The sequence below is a fragment of the Lepidochelys olivacea genome (assembly GCF_965140295.1).
Source record: "Lepidochelys olivacea isolate rLepOli2 genome assembly, chromosome: 13".
Taxonomy (NCBI): domain Eukaryota; kingdom Metazoa; phylum Chordata; order Testudines; family Cheloniidae; genus Lepidochelys; species Lepidochelys olivacea.
This window is the reverse complement of record NC_140423.1, coordinates 26,139,335-26,156,374: the sequence shown is the minus strand read 5'-3', so window position 1 is coordinate 26,156,374 and position 17,040 is coordinate 26,139,335. Positions and strand designations below refer to the sequence as shown.

Sequence of the window (17,040 nt, the reverse complement as noted above, 5' to 3'; positions counted from 1 at the left end):
TAAAGATAGTAATAATCATTGCCACAGCTTAATACAAACAAGGTGCACATAGAATTTTTTATCCCTATTTAGAAGGCTATCAAGAGAACAAATAGCTTTATGTGGCATTGTAATTCCAGAGGACAGCTTTACAAATCCATATATTGATGTCTTCTAGGCTCATAATGAAGACCAGTGACCACCAAGGTGGCAACCAATGAAAACAAAATATTAACATTGGCTTTCTTTAAAGTAATGTTAATTATTAACAACTTTACTTTTCAGAAAACATGCCACTTTTTTGTTTTGTTCTGCATTATTATTTTGTTGTTGCTGAGGGAAACAAGAAGGGCAACTAAAGCTTCTGTTATTTTAAATTGCCGTACAGTGCTACTGGGTGCTGTTAAACAGCTGCTGTGTTTTATCCAAGTGGTGGCTGAAGTGATATCAACAAATTCCTCTCCTATAGCGAGTAATAATTAACTACTGTTTGTAAAACACTTGGAAATCTTTGGACTCCAGGTGCTGGATAAAAGTGAAACATTCTGATAAAAGGGAAAACAATTATTTGCAACAAATAAATTAGATCCTTTTCAAGAAGGTCATTGTATTAACTGAAAGTGTGATTCTTTCTATGGAATGTAGAAAGATTCAGACATTTCATAAGATTGTTAGAACACTCTTTGATACCGGGATATGATACCATATTCGGTGCATTTAATTCCACTATAAGCCGCTTTTGTTGTAACACTTCAGTTGCTTTCGTTCTCAAGGATTAGTTCTGAAGAATGCAACAGGAGTTTGAGACACTGTACAAACATACATACACAAAATACATTAAAAAGATACATTGCAAGGTCAAACACTCAGCAATTAAGATATGCCAAAATTAAGGTTGCCTGCGCAGCCTTGATTTGTCCCCCTTGTGCATATGCATTATGATGCAGCCTTAAATTACATGAACATATAGTATTCTTTCCACAGGACCCCTGCCTCATTCATTGCACATGATGAACCTGTTCTGGGGATAAATTAGGGTTGTGTAGTGAAAGAGAGTGTTGTCTGTAGGACCCCTGCTTCATTTGTTAATGAAATTGGAAAGCATGCAGTGAACGAAGCAGGGAATTGCAGGAAAAGAAAGGATGGGCTCATGGGTAAGGAAGTTAAATGCTGCCTTGGAGAAACTCATTTGATCCCTGCCTCTACCATAGAACTCCTACATGGTGCTGGGCAAGCCACTTGAACCAATAACTTTTCACAGGTGATCACTGATCAAGTATTCCTAATTTTCTGGTGCCTGATTTGAGACCCTGGAGTCTGATTTGCAGAAGTGCTGAGCACTCAAGGCTGCAACTGAAGTCAATGGGAACTGTGCCTGGCACCTGAAAAATCCATATCCTTAGTGTCTCAATTTGGGCACCCAAAATTAGTGGGTACTTCTGACCTTAATCAAGCTGTGCCTCAGCTCCCTATCTGTAAAAAGGCGATAAAAATCACATCTCAAAGGGGTGTTGTAAAAATAAATTCATTAATGTGTGTGAAGCACTCAGATACTGTAGTGATGATAACTATAGATCATCCCATGAGGAAATTAATAATTCTGTCTTCAGAGCAGGATTTGGATAGTGTGGAGTAAGGCAGATCCGGGGCCACATATTGAACAATGAGGAGAACACAAAATATCCAACAGCTTCTCATTAAGTGAGCACCATGCATTCTGTGCAAGACAGGGCTCTTGTGGGGGAAAAAATGTGTGTGATATCATGTAATTAAAAACTGTACCATAATGCATATGCAGAAGAGGGACAAATTAAAGTTTTCACAGGCAACCTTAATTCTGGCATGTGCTAACTTCTGAGTGCTTGTCTTTGCAACCTTGATAATATTCTTTTAATGTAGCTTGTGTGTGTATGTAATTTCCAAGGTTTTTAAAAAGTAAACAGAAAAATCAGAAATTCTATCATGTGGCTTCATACTGAAACCAACATGGGTCACAAGCAAGGCTGAAACCCTCAGATCCATCACGGATCTTTTCACTTGAACTAACAGAATTAACTGATAGCAGTAGTAGACTATCATCCTGTATGTGGACCAGTACTAAAGGAGGATGGGATACTTTGCCAGTGGGTTGCTGACAGCAGAGGAATGGTCAGATTCAGGATCTTGTGGGCACAAACTCTTCTGACCATTCCTCCCAAGCATGACCCTTTGTGCCCTCTCTCTTCCAACCTGCCCCTGTCCCAGTCTTGTCTCTTCCCCACCCCTGACTCTTCATTCCAATCCCATTCCCCTCTCCTACCCATTCCTAGTCTCCACCCCTCAGACTTGTCATCTTCCAAGTCCCAGGCTTCTACCCCAGCCCCTCCCCCAATTTCCCTCTTCCCTGTCAGCCTCCACTCCCAGTTCCCTCTCTTCCCCGCCATAGGCCCAGCTCTTGCCCCTCTGCATTTGAATCAGATAGCTTCCTCCTCAATACTGCCTGGGCCCACCAGTGGGGATATTAAGAGTAGAGAAGAAACAGTCTCTCTGCTCTCACTTCAGGTGTCCAGACCTGGCACAGCCTGCAGCATCTCAGAGCTGCAATTGCAGGGAAAGCCCTATTTTGTCCCAGGCTGAAGCATGTCCAGTGAGCACAGAATCTTTGGAGAATTTAGCTGCTAAAATTTAAGAAGTTTCAACTGAGCATGTGCAACTTTGATTTTTTCAAGGCTTATAACTTGTCCAAATTCAGACAGATATCCATGAGAACAGCAAATGGCATATCCCTGACACAAATACCACTCGTGCCAATGTCAATCCCGGCCTCAAAGAATGGGAGCACCAGACCTTTCCAAAGAAAAGGTTGCCAGAACTGTTTTTTAACGTGTAAGCAAAACTATGTATTTTTCTTTAGCCTTTTTCTTTGAAATGGCTGAACCATTTTGGCTAAAGTTTCCCAAAACATTTTACACTTAGACATAGCATGGAAAGTTTGCCAAACTAACCATTTAGGTTCAAAGTTATATGTGATTGAAAACAGGATCTTATAATGGAATAAGTTGAGCAATCTTAATAACAGCCAGCCTAATTTTAAGAAGATTTGCTCATTACAATATTTTATAGCTACAAATAAGGGGTTTATTGATGAATGAAGCTGAGGTTCTATCATCCCTGATCCACTCTAGGGGGAAAAGGCACCAGGTTGAACAGCTTTAAGATAATGACGGCTCACGATCATTATTTTAGGTGTGGCATTGGAACCCTCAACAGATGTATGCACACTAATTAGCAGCACTTCTGAAAGTGCCCCTCAACCCTTCTCACTGTGGCTGTCATGCTGTATAAGCACAAATGCTCCCTCCAAAGTCCTGCAGAGCTGCTGCTTCTGTTGCTGTTATAGAACAACTTGTACACCTTCGATTCCCCTCAGTCGGAGGCACTGACACAGCAGTCTCCCATAGGACCTTCAGCTGGAAGATGCCAACATTACGGTAACAGTTGTGAGCGATGCACAAAACTGAGATGATGACCAATTTATTTTTGTAGTTTAATTCCCTACCCACGCTCACCCTGAATGAGGCAGAGCTGTATCATTTAATCTTCCTTCAAAAATACTTTTGCTGCAACATGCAAACGTCTAGGATGGGGAGACACACACACACACACACACGTCGTCTTGCTGAAAACAAGAGAATGTTAAACTTACTTAGTTTGTTCTACTTGCTGATTATTTTTCTTCTTCCTTGGAGGCTTTTTCTTTTTGGGTTTATTGGCATTCTGATTGTTCTGTTTGTTGTTCACACCAAAATGTCCAGCAGATATATCACTTTGTAGCAAGTTTACCAACAGCGGACTTGTTAGAGTGACATCTTTATTCACTGGAAAACCAGGATTTTGTCCACAGGAAATCTGATTCCCATTTGGTGGTCCACTAAAAGAGGCATTAAAAGGTAGCCCATGTCCAGTAAAATGACTCCCCGAATTATTATTGTTTCCTTGCATTGCCTGCAAGTGGGAAGGCACCATATTTGGTTGCTGTATGGGAACTTCAGGTAACATCTGTGTCAAGCTTACATCACTGTTTGTTGTAGTAACAGAATCCCCATGTTGCTGAGACACGTGGGGGCCAGGTACTGTGGGTCTTAAAACCTGTCCTTGAATTCCCATAACCTGAGAAGGATTGCCATTTACAGGGCCTTGCTGTGCCATGGTGAACTGCACCATGTTTCCTTGCATATTTGGGGTTGGTCCTCGCATTATTTGAGCTGGCCCCGTCATAACATTAGATTGGTTTTGAGTATTAAATGGTTGTTTATTGCCTTGCATCTGATTGGTCATCATCTGTTCCATCATTGAGTTTTGCTGTAGCAAGACCTGCCCTTGAGGTCCCATCATTTGATTATGTGTCGTCATCATCTGTTGGCCCTGCTGGGGAATCATTTGCTTGGGTGGAGTCATCCTTTGTGGTGAAGGACCAAGATTTTGGTTTTGGGGTGTTACCATCATTTGGCCTTGTGGCATAAGCTGGGCTCGAGAAAGTATCATCTGGTTTTGAGGATTTAGAGATCCTTGAGCCTGAATGTTCACCATTTGTGCTTGGGAGGGTACAATTTGCTGATGCATTCCCATAAGCTGAGACTGTGGTCCTTGCTGAGGCTGTCCCTGCATGTTGCCCAGATTAACTTGTGGAACTCCACTAGCACCAGCCTGCTGGTTGTTTATATTTCCATGAAGTCCCATTAAACCGGTCTGCATCAGATTTGGTGGGCCATGTGGTACCTGCATCTGATTTTGAGGAGGGCCTCCTTGACCGCCTTACAAAATATGAAAAATTAAAAGTTAAACATTAAAACTTGCACTGGCATTAGACACACAAATAACTTAGTTAAAAGAGAAACACACCAATTTAGTTACTTTATCATTTATTTTACCAGTGATTTAAAATATTTGTCAACACATTCACAAATTTCTGCCACAACATTTGACACTATGGCAGATAGTCACATGGAAGTGAAAAGGGCCAGGACTTAATCCAATCCAGTAAAAGTGAGTTAGTTCCTACATAAACAAGCTTCAAATCTTGAAGCTATTCCATAATATGTTTCATAATAAAGACAGCAACATATGAGGAATACTGACAAGATGACATGATCAGAGCTTGCAGAACTGAGAAGAAAAGTCAGCCTAGAGGACTATATTTGGCTCGTGATTGAAGCATTAGAAAGGAAATTGCCTGTAATCAAAAGAGACAAAAATGTGACTGTCTCTAAACAGGGGTAGCTTTAAAAGTTTATTGGAAGATGAAAAGTTTTAATAGAGAATACGCGGGACTATATTTCTTCTATGACAAAGATAACACATATTGTTTTAAACTATACCCAAGATTCTTCTTGTGGGGAGGACATCCCTTCTGGATCTTCCCTTTACTGTTTCTATACTCAGAGACCCAGTGTTGAGGAACAATCTTCTTTTCAGACAAAGAAGGCTGGATGCAGTTACCTCTGGAGCTCACAAGCAACACCACTCTGAGCAATGGCAGATGGGGTTGTTTGAGAAATGAGGAACTTCCTGTGCTTGCTGTCACCCTGGAAGCTAAGCATACTGCCTCTGCAGTATTCCCAGCCCCAGCTAGCAGAAATTATATAAAATTGGCAAGAGTAGAACATTTTTGCTGTACAAAACTGCCTACATTACAGGAGTAAAAGTTAATTACAGAATAAAGACAAGTAAACAAATTTTGAGGCATACAGAAGAAAAATACACTTGACACACCTGGATGTTGCACATTTTGACTTGTTTGTAGCTGAGGGGCTCCACTGCTCACAGGTGTACCGGGTACTGTTGAAGGCACCTGACTTTGCATGAAGTTTTGATTAGTTTGCCCTCCAGGGAAGCCAGGTGGGAGGCGCTTGGGCATTCCTTAATACAAAACATTTATTTATTAGTTTCTGTAATTTGGTTACACGAGCGCAGACTGACAGAGTAGCTCTTCCCATCAAGTTAGCAAGGACAGGTATCAACAATCAGGAACCAATGAAAATCAAAATATTCTAGCAGCTCAGTTCTTGCCCATCTTCAGTTTAGGAATTTCCAAAAAGGCAATGTAATTTAAGATTAAACAGGAAACTATAGCAACTTTGAGTTACTGGAAAAAAAGATGTTTGTGCTGGTGTACTTATAACCTTGAGCACAGTTTATAACAGCTGTCCGCTTTAACAAACCTGGGTAAGAAGCTACTGTGTCTTGAATCAAGTTGTGATTACCTACATTGTATTTCCTACGTACACCATTATTCATTCACAAAGGGCAGATTTTCTAAAAACTGAAAACAAAGTATGATGCTTTACAGTACTCTTATCTCCTTATTTTTTATTGAATCTTTTCCTTCCTAATCACGCCCGGTATACAGTCAACATACACACTGAGTGTGTGGCAATTTCTTGTGTTCTTTAGCATTGATTATGAACTCCTGGGGGCAGAAACTTTGTCTGTTTACAAGGCCCCATGCACACACCTTTTGTCACTATTTGTGTGTGTTTGGAGGGAGGGGTAGTTTTGGGGGTTTTTTTTAATCGCAACTTCTAGCCCAGGGGTGGGCAAACTTTTTGGCCTATGGGCCACATCAGGTTTCCAAAATTGTATAGAGGGCCAGTTAGGGGAGGCTGTGCCTCCCCAAACAACCAGGCGTGGCCCAGCCCTCACCCCCTATCCGACACCCCCCCCGCGTCTCGCCCCCTGGTGGCCCCCCAGGACTCCTGCCCCATCCACAAACTCCCGTGCCCTGTCCCCTGACCGTCCCGGGACCCCCCACCCCTGACTGCCCCCTGCCACCCCATCCAACCCCTCCTCTCATTCCTGACTGCCCGCAGGGACCCCTGCCCCCGTTCAACCCCCCTGCTCCTGGCCCTCTGACCGCCCCAATCCCTATCCACGCCCCCGCCCCCTGACCACCACTTCCAACTCCCCCACCCTCTATCCAACTGGTGGCTGGCAGCGCTGCAGCCGCACCGCCCAAGCACCAGGACAGGCAGCTGCGCTGCCCGGCTGGAGCCTGCCACGCCACCGCGCGGCACAGAGCACCGGGTCAGGCCGCGGCTCTGCAGCTGTGCTGCTGCCCAGAGCATTGTGCCGGTGGCGTAGTGGCTGAGGCTGTGGCTGCGGGGGAGGGGGAACAGCAGGTGAGGGGCTGGGGGCTAGCCTCCCGAGCCAGGAGCCGGGCAGGAGGGTCCCGCGGGCCAAATGTGGCCTGCAGGCCATCATTTGCCCACCTCTATTCTAGCCTCAGAAGAAGATGGAATTTAGCAGTCACTGCTTTCCATTTATCCCTATACATCAAAATAAGCACAATCTAATAAAAAGACTCAGGGATAGATTTAACTCAGATGTTGACAATTGCTTGGTCTTCCATCTCTATATTAAACATATTATTTTAACAATTTTTTCCTCACATTGATCAGGCTACATTTGTCTTCCTTCATACAACAAAACATATACACAAAATAAAGACGTCTACTTTATTTACAGGTTATTTTTCAGGTTGGTAACTCTGCTTGGTTACACTTAACCTTTAAACTGTGAGAATGAGTGAGTTCTACTAATTGTAGTCATGATCTAAACCCAGTGTAAGGGGTAGTGCAGCATTGTGCTGCCCCTGGAGTAACCCAGGAGGGCAACTGTAATTCACAAGTCACAATCTTCTTCCTGTTTTCCCTGCTACTCCAAGAGGGAGTAACTGTGCAGAATCTATACCTGGCATAGCACACATTCGCTGGTATGCCAGCACAGCTATGCCAGTTGGTATATTGGGGTAATAGAGCCAAGGCTCTACCTAGTCCCTGCCCCATTTTCACCCACCTTAGCGAGGGGTGGTGTAAACGACTCTGCAGGGCCCACTTCCTCCTCTTGCACATCCTGTGTTGTGGGTAGCTGGCACACAGGGCATAAGGAGGAGCCTTGCACCTACTTAAGCCTCTGTACCATTGAGCTAGCAAGCCACAATTTGACACTCTGGCCCCACTGAGTTCCTTGTAAATTAACAACATTCTAGCACATTTAAATAAATCACTGGGACATATATAAACTTATAAGTCAATCATTAATATTTCATGACATCAAGATTACTGGTCAAGTCTGAGACCTAGCTGCAAATCTTGAACAGACACTCTTTGAAATAAACTATGGAAGGACTGTCAACTCCTAGTAATTTAGCAGGAGTGAAAGTTCAACCACTCAGAACTCAAACACAGAAAAGTAAAATCTTAAATAATTTTGCTATATATTAAATCTAACCTACAGTTTTTACTATGCTAAATTAAGTAAGCATTGAATAAAATATATGCATATATTTGAATTATTTATAAAGCAACATAGATGTATATGGTGCTATGTAAACAATGACAGATCCCTACCCCCACCCCCACCCCGATGTGCTTACAATTTAATTCAGACGTAATGCAGCAAGGGATAACTATGAACAAAGGAAAGAGATAAGAAGCAAGATCCTCAGCAGGTGTAAGTCAGCGTGGCTCCACTGAAATCAATAGAACTATGTCAATTTAAACCAGGTGAGAATACAGTAACCCATGTCCTCACCGTGGACAATAAGAAAATCTGGAAATAAGTTCAAATTATATTAATATCTTGCTAGTTGGTTGTGTCTTTATGTGAGATGTTTAAATAGTTATTAGAAAGAGTAGGATTTTGTGTTTTTATTAAGTTAACATATTAAGAATTAAGGGGAAATATTTGACAAGATTATAGGAGTAGAGGTCAAGGTTAAGACTACCTATCTGGAAATAGTGAATCCTGATGAGGAATGAGGAGACGACAGTGGCTATTCTAGGTAAAAGGGGATCTGGCATCAGAAAGGGTAAAGAATTGCCTGTGGGTGTTGGAGATGAGGGAAGTTGCAAGACACAGGCCCATGAACAAGAGCATGAAGAATTTGAATCTGACACAGAAGGAAATCAGACACAAAGTGCAAAGACTAAACAGATGAGAGATTTGGTTGGAGCAAGAGGCATGGAACAGCCTATTGGATAGACTTGAGGTGTACGATATGAGAACCTGGGAAGCCACAGTGGATGGTGCATTAGGCAAGGAAAGAGATTACTAGAGTATTGACAAAAGTTTTAGCAGTAGGGATGGAGTTAGATGGATGTTTTTGGAAATAAAAAAACGCAGCAGGATTTAGCAACAACTTGAATGTTGAGGAGAACAGACATGATGAACTGAATGCTGCCATTCAGGGAAATGCTGAAGGAATGTTCAGAGAAAGTATGAGATCCAGTCTAGCACAAAAACTACAAACGCCTAAAGAGTAGAAAAAGTCTAGGAGGAGGCTCTTGAAGGCAACAGACAGGTGGAAGACAACAAGAAAAGGGATGTGGGATCTGGCCAAAAACAGGTCCTTAGTGCCTGTAGTTAAAGTAGTGTCTGGAGTGATGCAGTAGAAGCAGAGGACCAAGAAGAGAGCTAAAGAGGAGAAAACTGAGGAAGCATGAGTAGACAAAAGAGAAGGAAGAAGATAGTGAGGGAGGTGACGTCAAAGGAGGTGTGAATTTTAGAAAAGAATACAGTAGCATACCTTGAAGGCAGAGAGAAAAGAGTGCAAATGTTAGGAAGGGGATGACATGGAGCAAAACAAGTGAGGAGAGAGTCATGGGGATACATCAGCAGTTTGAAAGGGGAAAGCTGAGACAAGTTATGTACTTATTCAATGGAAAGGGTTTTTAAACTACCTTTTTTAAAGTAACAGTCTGGATATAAGAAGAAAAGGAGTACTTGTGGCACCTTAGAGACTAACCAATTTATTAGAGCATAAGCTTTCGTGAGCTACAGTAGCTCACGAAAGCTTATGCTCTAATAAATTGGTTAGTCTCTAAGGTGCCACAAGTACTCCTTTTCTTTTTGCGAATACAGACTAACACGGCTGTTACTCTGAAGTCTGGATATAAGTTCTAGCTGTCTTTTTATAATGTAACTTTTATTTTTGATGACAGAAAGGTCTGATTTTCTTACCTCCTAAGCCAGGATGTAAACCTTGTGGACCTTGGTTTTGCTGCTGCATCACCATGAAGTTGGGGGGTACATTCCCCTGTTGCACCATAGGATTACGACCAGGAGAACTGACAGGCTGTTGAAATCCCTGGGGAAGTGCATTATTCTGAGGAGGCCTTGGTCCCATCTGCTGCTGTGTTTGGTTAACTGTTGGAGAAGATGCAGGAGATCCCTGCTGGAAGGAGGAGGGAGAAGAAGCAGGAGATTTGCTGGTCAGGTGGGGTTGCTGTAGTGGTGTAGGAACCCGTGAGGGCCCTCCCTGGAGATTTTTCATCTGCGGAGCAGTAAATTGACCAGGGTTGTTCATTTGAGAAAAGTTTGGATGAGCCTGAGAGGCTTGCTGGCTTCCAAAAGGGTATGGAGGTGGAGGGTGGGAGGGAGTCTGGACTGTTGCTAAAGATGGCCTTGCTTGGAGTTGTTGCTGCATTTGTCCAGGCAATGGGGCCTTTTTCCATCCCTGGTTTACTGTCAAAGTACCCATTGTTCCTTGGCTTGGTGGAGGTTGAAGTGCTCCTGAAGGCAGCTGGTTCCAACCAGGAGGAACTGGAACCTGAGCTGGGGTAGTAAATGAAGGTCGAATACCCTGTTGTGGCTGCTGATGTTGCTGGGGGGGACGTGGCTGCAGCTGTGGCTGTTGCTGCAGTTGTTGAAAGTTAGCTGGGTTCATTTGTCTGTTTACAGGAACTGATTGCATTGAATGGATCTGAGGTGCTAAAGAGCCAGATGGATGATTTTGCTGCTGGATAGTTAGTCCAGACAAGAGTGGATCCATTGAATCTATTAAAATAGCAAACAAATGTGACAATAAATAATACACTGCAGCCAAAGATAGAAAACAAGAAAGAGTAAGTTACTTGCTTGCGTTTGTTTTCTCCTCTGAACTTGAAATCCAATAAAAATTCACATTCCAGCATTCCAATTTTCCGATGTAGACAATAATTAGTACACTAAAAGAAGCCAGAATTTCTGGCAACCTTAAGAATCTAATCATAAGCATTGTGAAAGGTATAAATACAGTACTGTGGTCTCCAAGAACCTATTCTTATATAAGACATATATATTTACTGGGACCAAAAAACCTCCCAACTCTGAAGTGAAGATGAAATAACAAGAAATTATGAAGGTAGTGTAATTAGATAACATTTCCAGAGAAGTAGTTAATATTTTCTGTAAAGAAAAATGATAATGTTTTGGCTTTTGCTTTGTGCCTTACATCAAAAGGATTTTAGAAGCACTTTACAAAACTGGACAAGAATACTGACTATTTTAAAAAGGGGCAAGTCACTTAACCTTTCTGTGCCTCAATAGTCCAAAACTCACACAACTTGCAGTGGCAAAACTAGGCAGAGAAAATCAGGCCTTCAACTTCCAGTCGACTTGTATTGAAAAATTGTACTTCCCAAAGAGGCGTATTTGCTTCTCATTTTTGCCTCAACCTACACATCCTTTTCCTAGCCCTACCTACCATAGTATTCATGATCGTTAATTTATTATAGATTCATATATAATTATATCGAAATGTAAGCTCCCCAAAGTGATAAGGTCCCCATGCTGAGAAGTGCCACACCCACCAATGGCAGTGTATAAAATAAGAATTCTAATGCAAAAGGCCAAGGAAAGGAGACTCTAGTAGGAGCTGCACCTCTGGGGGGTTGGGGGTGGGGGGGAAGAAGGGAAATCAGGCCACTTATTTAGGTGCCTAAATATCTTATTTAGATAGTAGCAAAGCTGAAAATATATTAGATGTTTCCAAACATAACATCCCTATCCTAAAGAGTCTAAAAAGACAAAGGTAGACAGATCCACATCACAAAAATGCCATCACCTTAGCTGGTAGTCTCAGTAATGAGACTAACAGTACGTCTATACAAAAAAAAAAAACAAACAAACACAAACACCCAAAAAAGAAAACACCATGGCATCAAGTCTCAGAACCTGAAGTCTACAGACTTGGGTTTGTGGGGCTCAGGCTATAGTGCTAAAAATAGCCGTGTGGATGTTCTGAGGCGGGTGGGTCTCATAGCCCCATCAGGAACATCAACATGGCGATTTTCAGAGCTGCAGTGCAAGCCCAAGTTTGTAGACCTGGGCGACACACCCTGGCATCCCAATATTCACCACAATCATTTAATTAGGATATGTTTTATACAAAGTGTGCCTTGTGAGGTATCATGCTAGAAGTCTTGATTTGTTAGACATTAATATCTCGTTGGATTGTATGTGCTATCGTCATATGTGAAGTTATGAACGTGTTACTGAAACATGTTGTAAGACTGAAAACACCCACAAGCAGCCTTTTGGGTACAACAGTAAAAAAGACCAAACAATCCTAAAAGCTTATTGAGGAAATGCAAACAAGCACAAGGATTACCCCAGGAACTGTGTACAATAGAAACCTCTCAGAAACAGCACTACAGAATGGGAACTGTTTGACCCAGGTCACAGCAAAAGAGCTTTCCAGCAAGTGGAAAGAAGATACAAAAGGGGGACAATGACATCATGATAAGACCTCACTCTCCCTACAAAAACACACTTGGAAACACCTGAGGGGCAAGGATTGAACTGTTGCAAGTGATGATCCCAGGCTAGAGGAATTTTTAGCTTGTGTATGAAAACCTGGGAAAGCCAAGCTGCAAAGCCAAGGCAGCTTGTGCCTTAAGAATCTGCCAGCCTGTTTAGGGTGAGAATTTGCTAATTCATATCCTACCTGTCTACTGTGTTAAACTCAATTTGCGGTTTTGTTTATTTACTAAGGTAATCTGCCTTGATCACTTATAATCACTTAAAATCTATCTTTTGTAGTTAATAAACTTGTTTTTGTTTTGTCTAAAACCAGTGTGTGAGGAAATTATACCTTGGGGCAGAAAGCTGTTGCATATCTCTCTCCACATTGAGGGAGGGGGGTGAATTTTAGGAGCTTACGCTGTACAGTTTCCTGTGCAGTGCAAGACGGTACAACTTGGGGTTTACATTCAAGAGGGGCATGTCCTAACAACTGGGAGGTGCCTTAGCTGAGCCTTCCCAGGCAGAGCTGATCTCAGCATTTGTGTGAGAAGCTGCAGGGGGTGTGTCCCTATCTGTGTGTATGCTGGTGAAAGAGGAGAGCGTGGCAACTTATCACAGCACCACAGTGTGAAAGGAAGCCCAGGCTGGTGGGTCAGGCGGGCTCAGTGGTACCCCGGTTCCAAGTGGCACCCTGTTATACTGGGCTCTGGGATGCGCTGCCGCTGGTGTGTTTTTGCAGTGTAGATATACCCTAAGAATTGACAGCACACAAAAACTATATTATTCTCTGACCCTGAGTGGTGATCCCTCCAGGCAGAGAGGAGGAACAACAGTGTGGGGAAGCTTTCCTTTCCAGATGCAACTAAAAATATTTTAACAGTACTACAGTAAGAAACAATTCTGACAATGGTCATCAAGATTTCTGTTACTAAAGGTTTTTCTAATGTTTAAAACCTGTAGAAGAAACCTTTCCAGGTAATGACAATACTTTCTTCCAGTGAAGAAATCATTCAAGGAGGGGTGTCTGTTAGAAAAGTAGGGGGACAGCCCTGGACAAAATGTTGGTGATATCCTTCAGAGTGTACTCATGTCCCTGTATGCTGAAGGAAAAAGAAGTCAGAAGTACTTTGCGGTAAAAAACTGTCAATAACAATAGTTGTATGTAGTGTTGTTGTAATCTCTTTTATTCAACCAACTTCTGTTGGTGAGAGGGACTAGGTTTTGAGCTTACCAAGAGCTGAAGAAGGGCTCTGTAAGCTGTGTGTAACTTTGAAAGCTTGTCTCTCTCACCAACAGAAGTTGGTCCAATAAAAGATATCGCCTCCCCCTCCTTGTCTCTGTAACAGCGATAGTGACAGACAAATGCTATTGCTGTACATGTTCTTTTTTACCTGACTGTGAAGCAGGTCGAGGTGTCCTGGGCTGCAGCTCTGCATTAGCTCCACTTGCCATCATAGAAGAGGAAACATTTCCACTCTGGGACATCATAACAGTTGCAGGGTTGTTCATTCTTATTAACCCTAGAAAATTAAAAATCATTATTTGTTAGATCTTAGATGCAGTTGGTCATATTACTGTACCTACAATGGATAACACTGGTTTCAAAACAAAAACAGTTAGAATAGCATTATCAATTTTTCATTAAACAAAATATTTCTTTAAATGTAAAGAATTCTTCCCCAAGAAAAGACTCAAATTGAACTTACTTAAGGAAAACTCCACTCATTTTAGTCAGCTTATCAGTCTGAAAGTTTGCGAAGTACGAAAATTCTCACTAGTAATAAAAGGAGGTATTTATACAAAGAATATTTCGAAATACTATTGGAATTTCTGAACCTACCACTGGTGGCATCTACTGTGCTAAAAAAAAAAAAAGTGATATCTGACTCAATGGCAATATGAAAGCTTCACATGAGAAACTGAAAAATGTGCTTAGCTACCAGAGCAGAGGTGGGCAAACTACGGCCCGCGGGACCCTCCTGCCCAGCCCCTGAGCTCCTGGCCCAAGAGGCTAGCCCCCGGCCCCTCCCCAGCAGCCTCAGCTAACTGCACCGCCGGCGCAATGCTCTGGGCGGCAGGGCTGCAAAGCCGCGGCTGCCTGTCCTGGTGCTCTGGGTGGTGCATCTGTAGAGCCGCCAGCCACCGGTGCTCCAGGCAGCGCGGTAAGCGGGCAGAAGGCATGGAGCACGGATGATTGGATAGAGGGCAAGGGAGTTCAGGGAGGGTGGTCAGGTGGTGGGGGTGTGGATAGGGGTCAGTGCGGTCAGAGGGCGGGGAACAGAGGGGTTGAATGGGGACAGGGGTCAGAGGGCAGTCAGGAAGGAGAAGGGGGGGTTGGATGGGGTGGCGGGGGGCAGTCAGGGGCAGGGGTCTGGGGACAGTCAGGGCACAGGGAGAAGGGGTGGTTGGATGGAACAGGAGTCCCAGGGGGACAGTCAGAATGAGAGGAGGGGTTGGATGGGGCGGCGGGGAGCAGTCATGGGCAGGGGTTCCGGGGGTGGTCAGGGGACGGGGGAGGGCGGGGTCGGATAGGGGGTGGTGGCCAGCCCACACCTGGCTGTTTGGGGAGGCTCAGCCTCCCCTAACCAGCCGTCCATACAATTTCGGAAACCCGATGCAGCCCTCAGGCCAAAAAGTTTGCCCGCCCCTGTACCAGAGTGAGGAGCAGGATATAAAAATAGATTAGATGAACTAATATTTCTCTAGGATGGAAACTGGCATAAACTTTTGATTAATTTTTAAAGTGCTTTATGACTGTTAAGCTAATATTTTACTGGGATGGCAATTTAGTCTCTTACATGTGACTTCCATATTGACATTGATTTGCTTATCACTTTTTCCAGCAAGATGGTCACCTCCCTTAGTGTGTTCAGAAATACCAAAAGGCCATTCAAAGCATGTTTTCATGTGTCTAGATCTGTAAATAAAACAAAACATCTACAATGTAAATAAAACATTTAAGTTTAACTTATTGCTTTGGTACTGAATCAACAGGAAAAAAAAATCTGTAGCAGCCTAAATCTTACAGTGACTGAACTATTAACCAACAAAGCTATATATATTCCTCCTTTTATTTCTGGGGAGAAGCATTTCTTACCCTGAAAACTTCAGATTCTAGGGTAAACAGACAACTTTATTCCAAATGTATTCATTAGCTTCTCTCTTCAAAGAAAAATTAGCTTTAATTAAAGTAAAAATTTGAACTCAGAAGACCTTTGAAAAATGTGCAGCTGACGTTTTTGGTAATATTGAACCAAGTAATAATGTATAATGCACTTTACACATTCAAAAAGCTGTACAAACATTATCAAAATACACCTTGCAAAGTATTCATATGTATTTTCTTTATGTTACAGATGAGAGGCAAAAGAGGTAAAGTGACTTGCTCAAAACCACACTCCAAATCAGTGGCAGAACCAAAATTAGAACTCAGGACCTGAGGATTACAAATTCTCATGTCATTCCTCCAGACTACATAGATTCCTCATTGACAGAAATATTATTTTAAAATCAGAATATGTTAATTCAAAGTGATTTCTTTCCTGAAGTCTTCAACCTCTCTGCAGAATGGATTTGTAGTGGGAATGGTAGATTCTTCCCTTTTCTTGTGTTAGGAAAAAATGGCCACAAGCATCATTGGCAGCCCTATCCTCCAAATAATAAAAAAGTCATAAAGTTCAAGGAAAAAAAGGGAATGGAGAACCAGTCTCACTTCCATGAGCCTGTGGCAAATATACTCTAGTTACAATAATGTACCTTTGATTTTTTTTTCTGTGCTACACAGAAGGTAAAAACAAAACAAAACACTTATCTAAGTGAACTTTTGGGAAAGTATTCTGAATCCCACACATACAAATCTAGCTCCTAATCCCATAAAGCTTTAACCATGTGCATAACTTTACACAAATGTAATCCCATTGACTTGAACAGGACTACTCACTTGTAAAAAGTTACACATATACTCTGGGCTCTAGAAAAGCATTAAGGAGATGGAGAGAAAAGGACCATATGAAGAGATATTTGGAGGAAAAAACTTCATGGTTTCACTCAGGCTGAGATTTTTCAAAAATGTCTACGGGAATTAGGCACCCAAATCTCTAACTTTCCATGCAAAGTACACTGAGACCTAGGAAATGAAGCTCAAAGATTTTCATAGTGGAAGTAATAGTCTATTTTACATTTTTTGTTAATTACAGTGATTTAACTACTCTTAAATTAACCAGATTTCCACCCACAATGTAAATTTTTTTTCCATTCATTCCAGTGGATAGCTACATTTCTCTTGTCCAAATCTACTGTACATTAGAATGTCAATGAAAGCTCCCTATTTGTTAATTTTTTAAAAAGTTGTATTAAATCCTATTTTAATTGTTTTAAAATTATTTACTTTGCTTTGTAATTAAATACAACTATTAGAATACTTTATTACAGAACGATTTTCCTTTAACTTATTCAGTAGTGTGACTTCCTGCAATTTATGAGTTATACTGGCATGATAGGATAATGGATGGCATATAT

At 42.1% G+C, this 17,040-nt stretch overlaps 1 protein-coding gene across 2 annotated transcripts in view; it reads right to left on the bottom strand.

Annotated features, from left to right (window-relative positions):
- Positions 1-17,040, bottom strand: part of NCOA6 (nuclear receptor coactivator 6) — a 72,557-nt gene that overhangs the window by 29,708 nt on the left and 25,809 nt on the right. For both annotated transcript variants that reach the window (XM_084646078.1, XM_084646079.1), the window contains exons 7-10: positions 13,914-14,042; positions 9,979-10,794; positions 5,731-5,877; positions 3,665-4,772 (exon numbers count right to left, since the gene is read on the bottom strand). In XM_084646078.1, the coding sequence (XP_084502204.1) occupies positions 3,665-4,772; positions 5,731-5,877; positions 9,979-10,794; positions 13,914-14,042 (2,200 nt within the window). The remainder of the gene's footprint in view (positions 1-3,664; positions 4,773-5,730; positions 5,878-9,978; positions 10,795-13,913; positions 14,043-17,040) is intronic.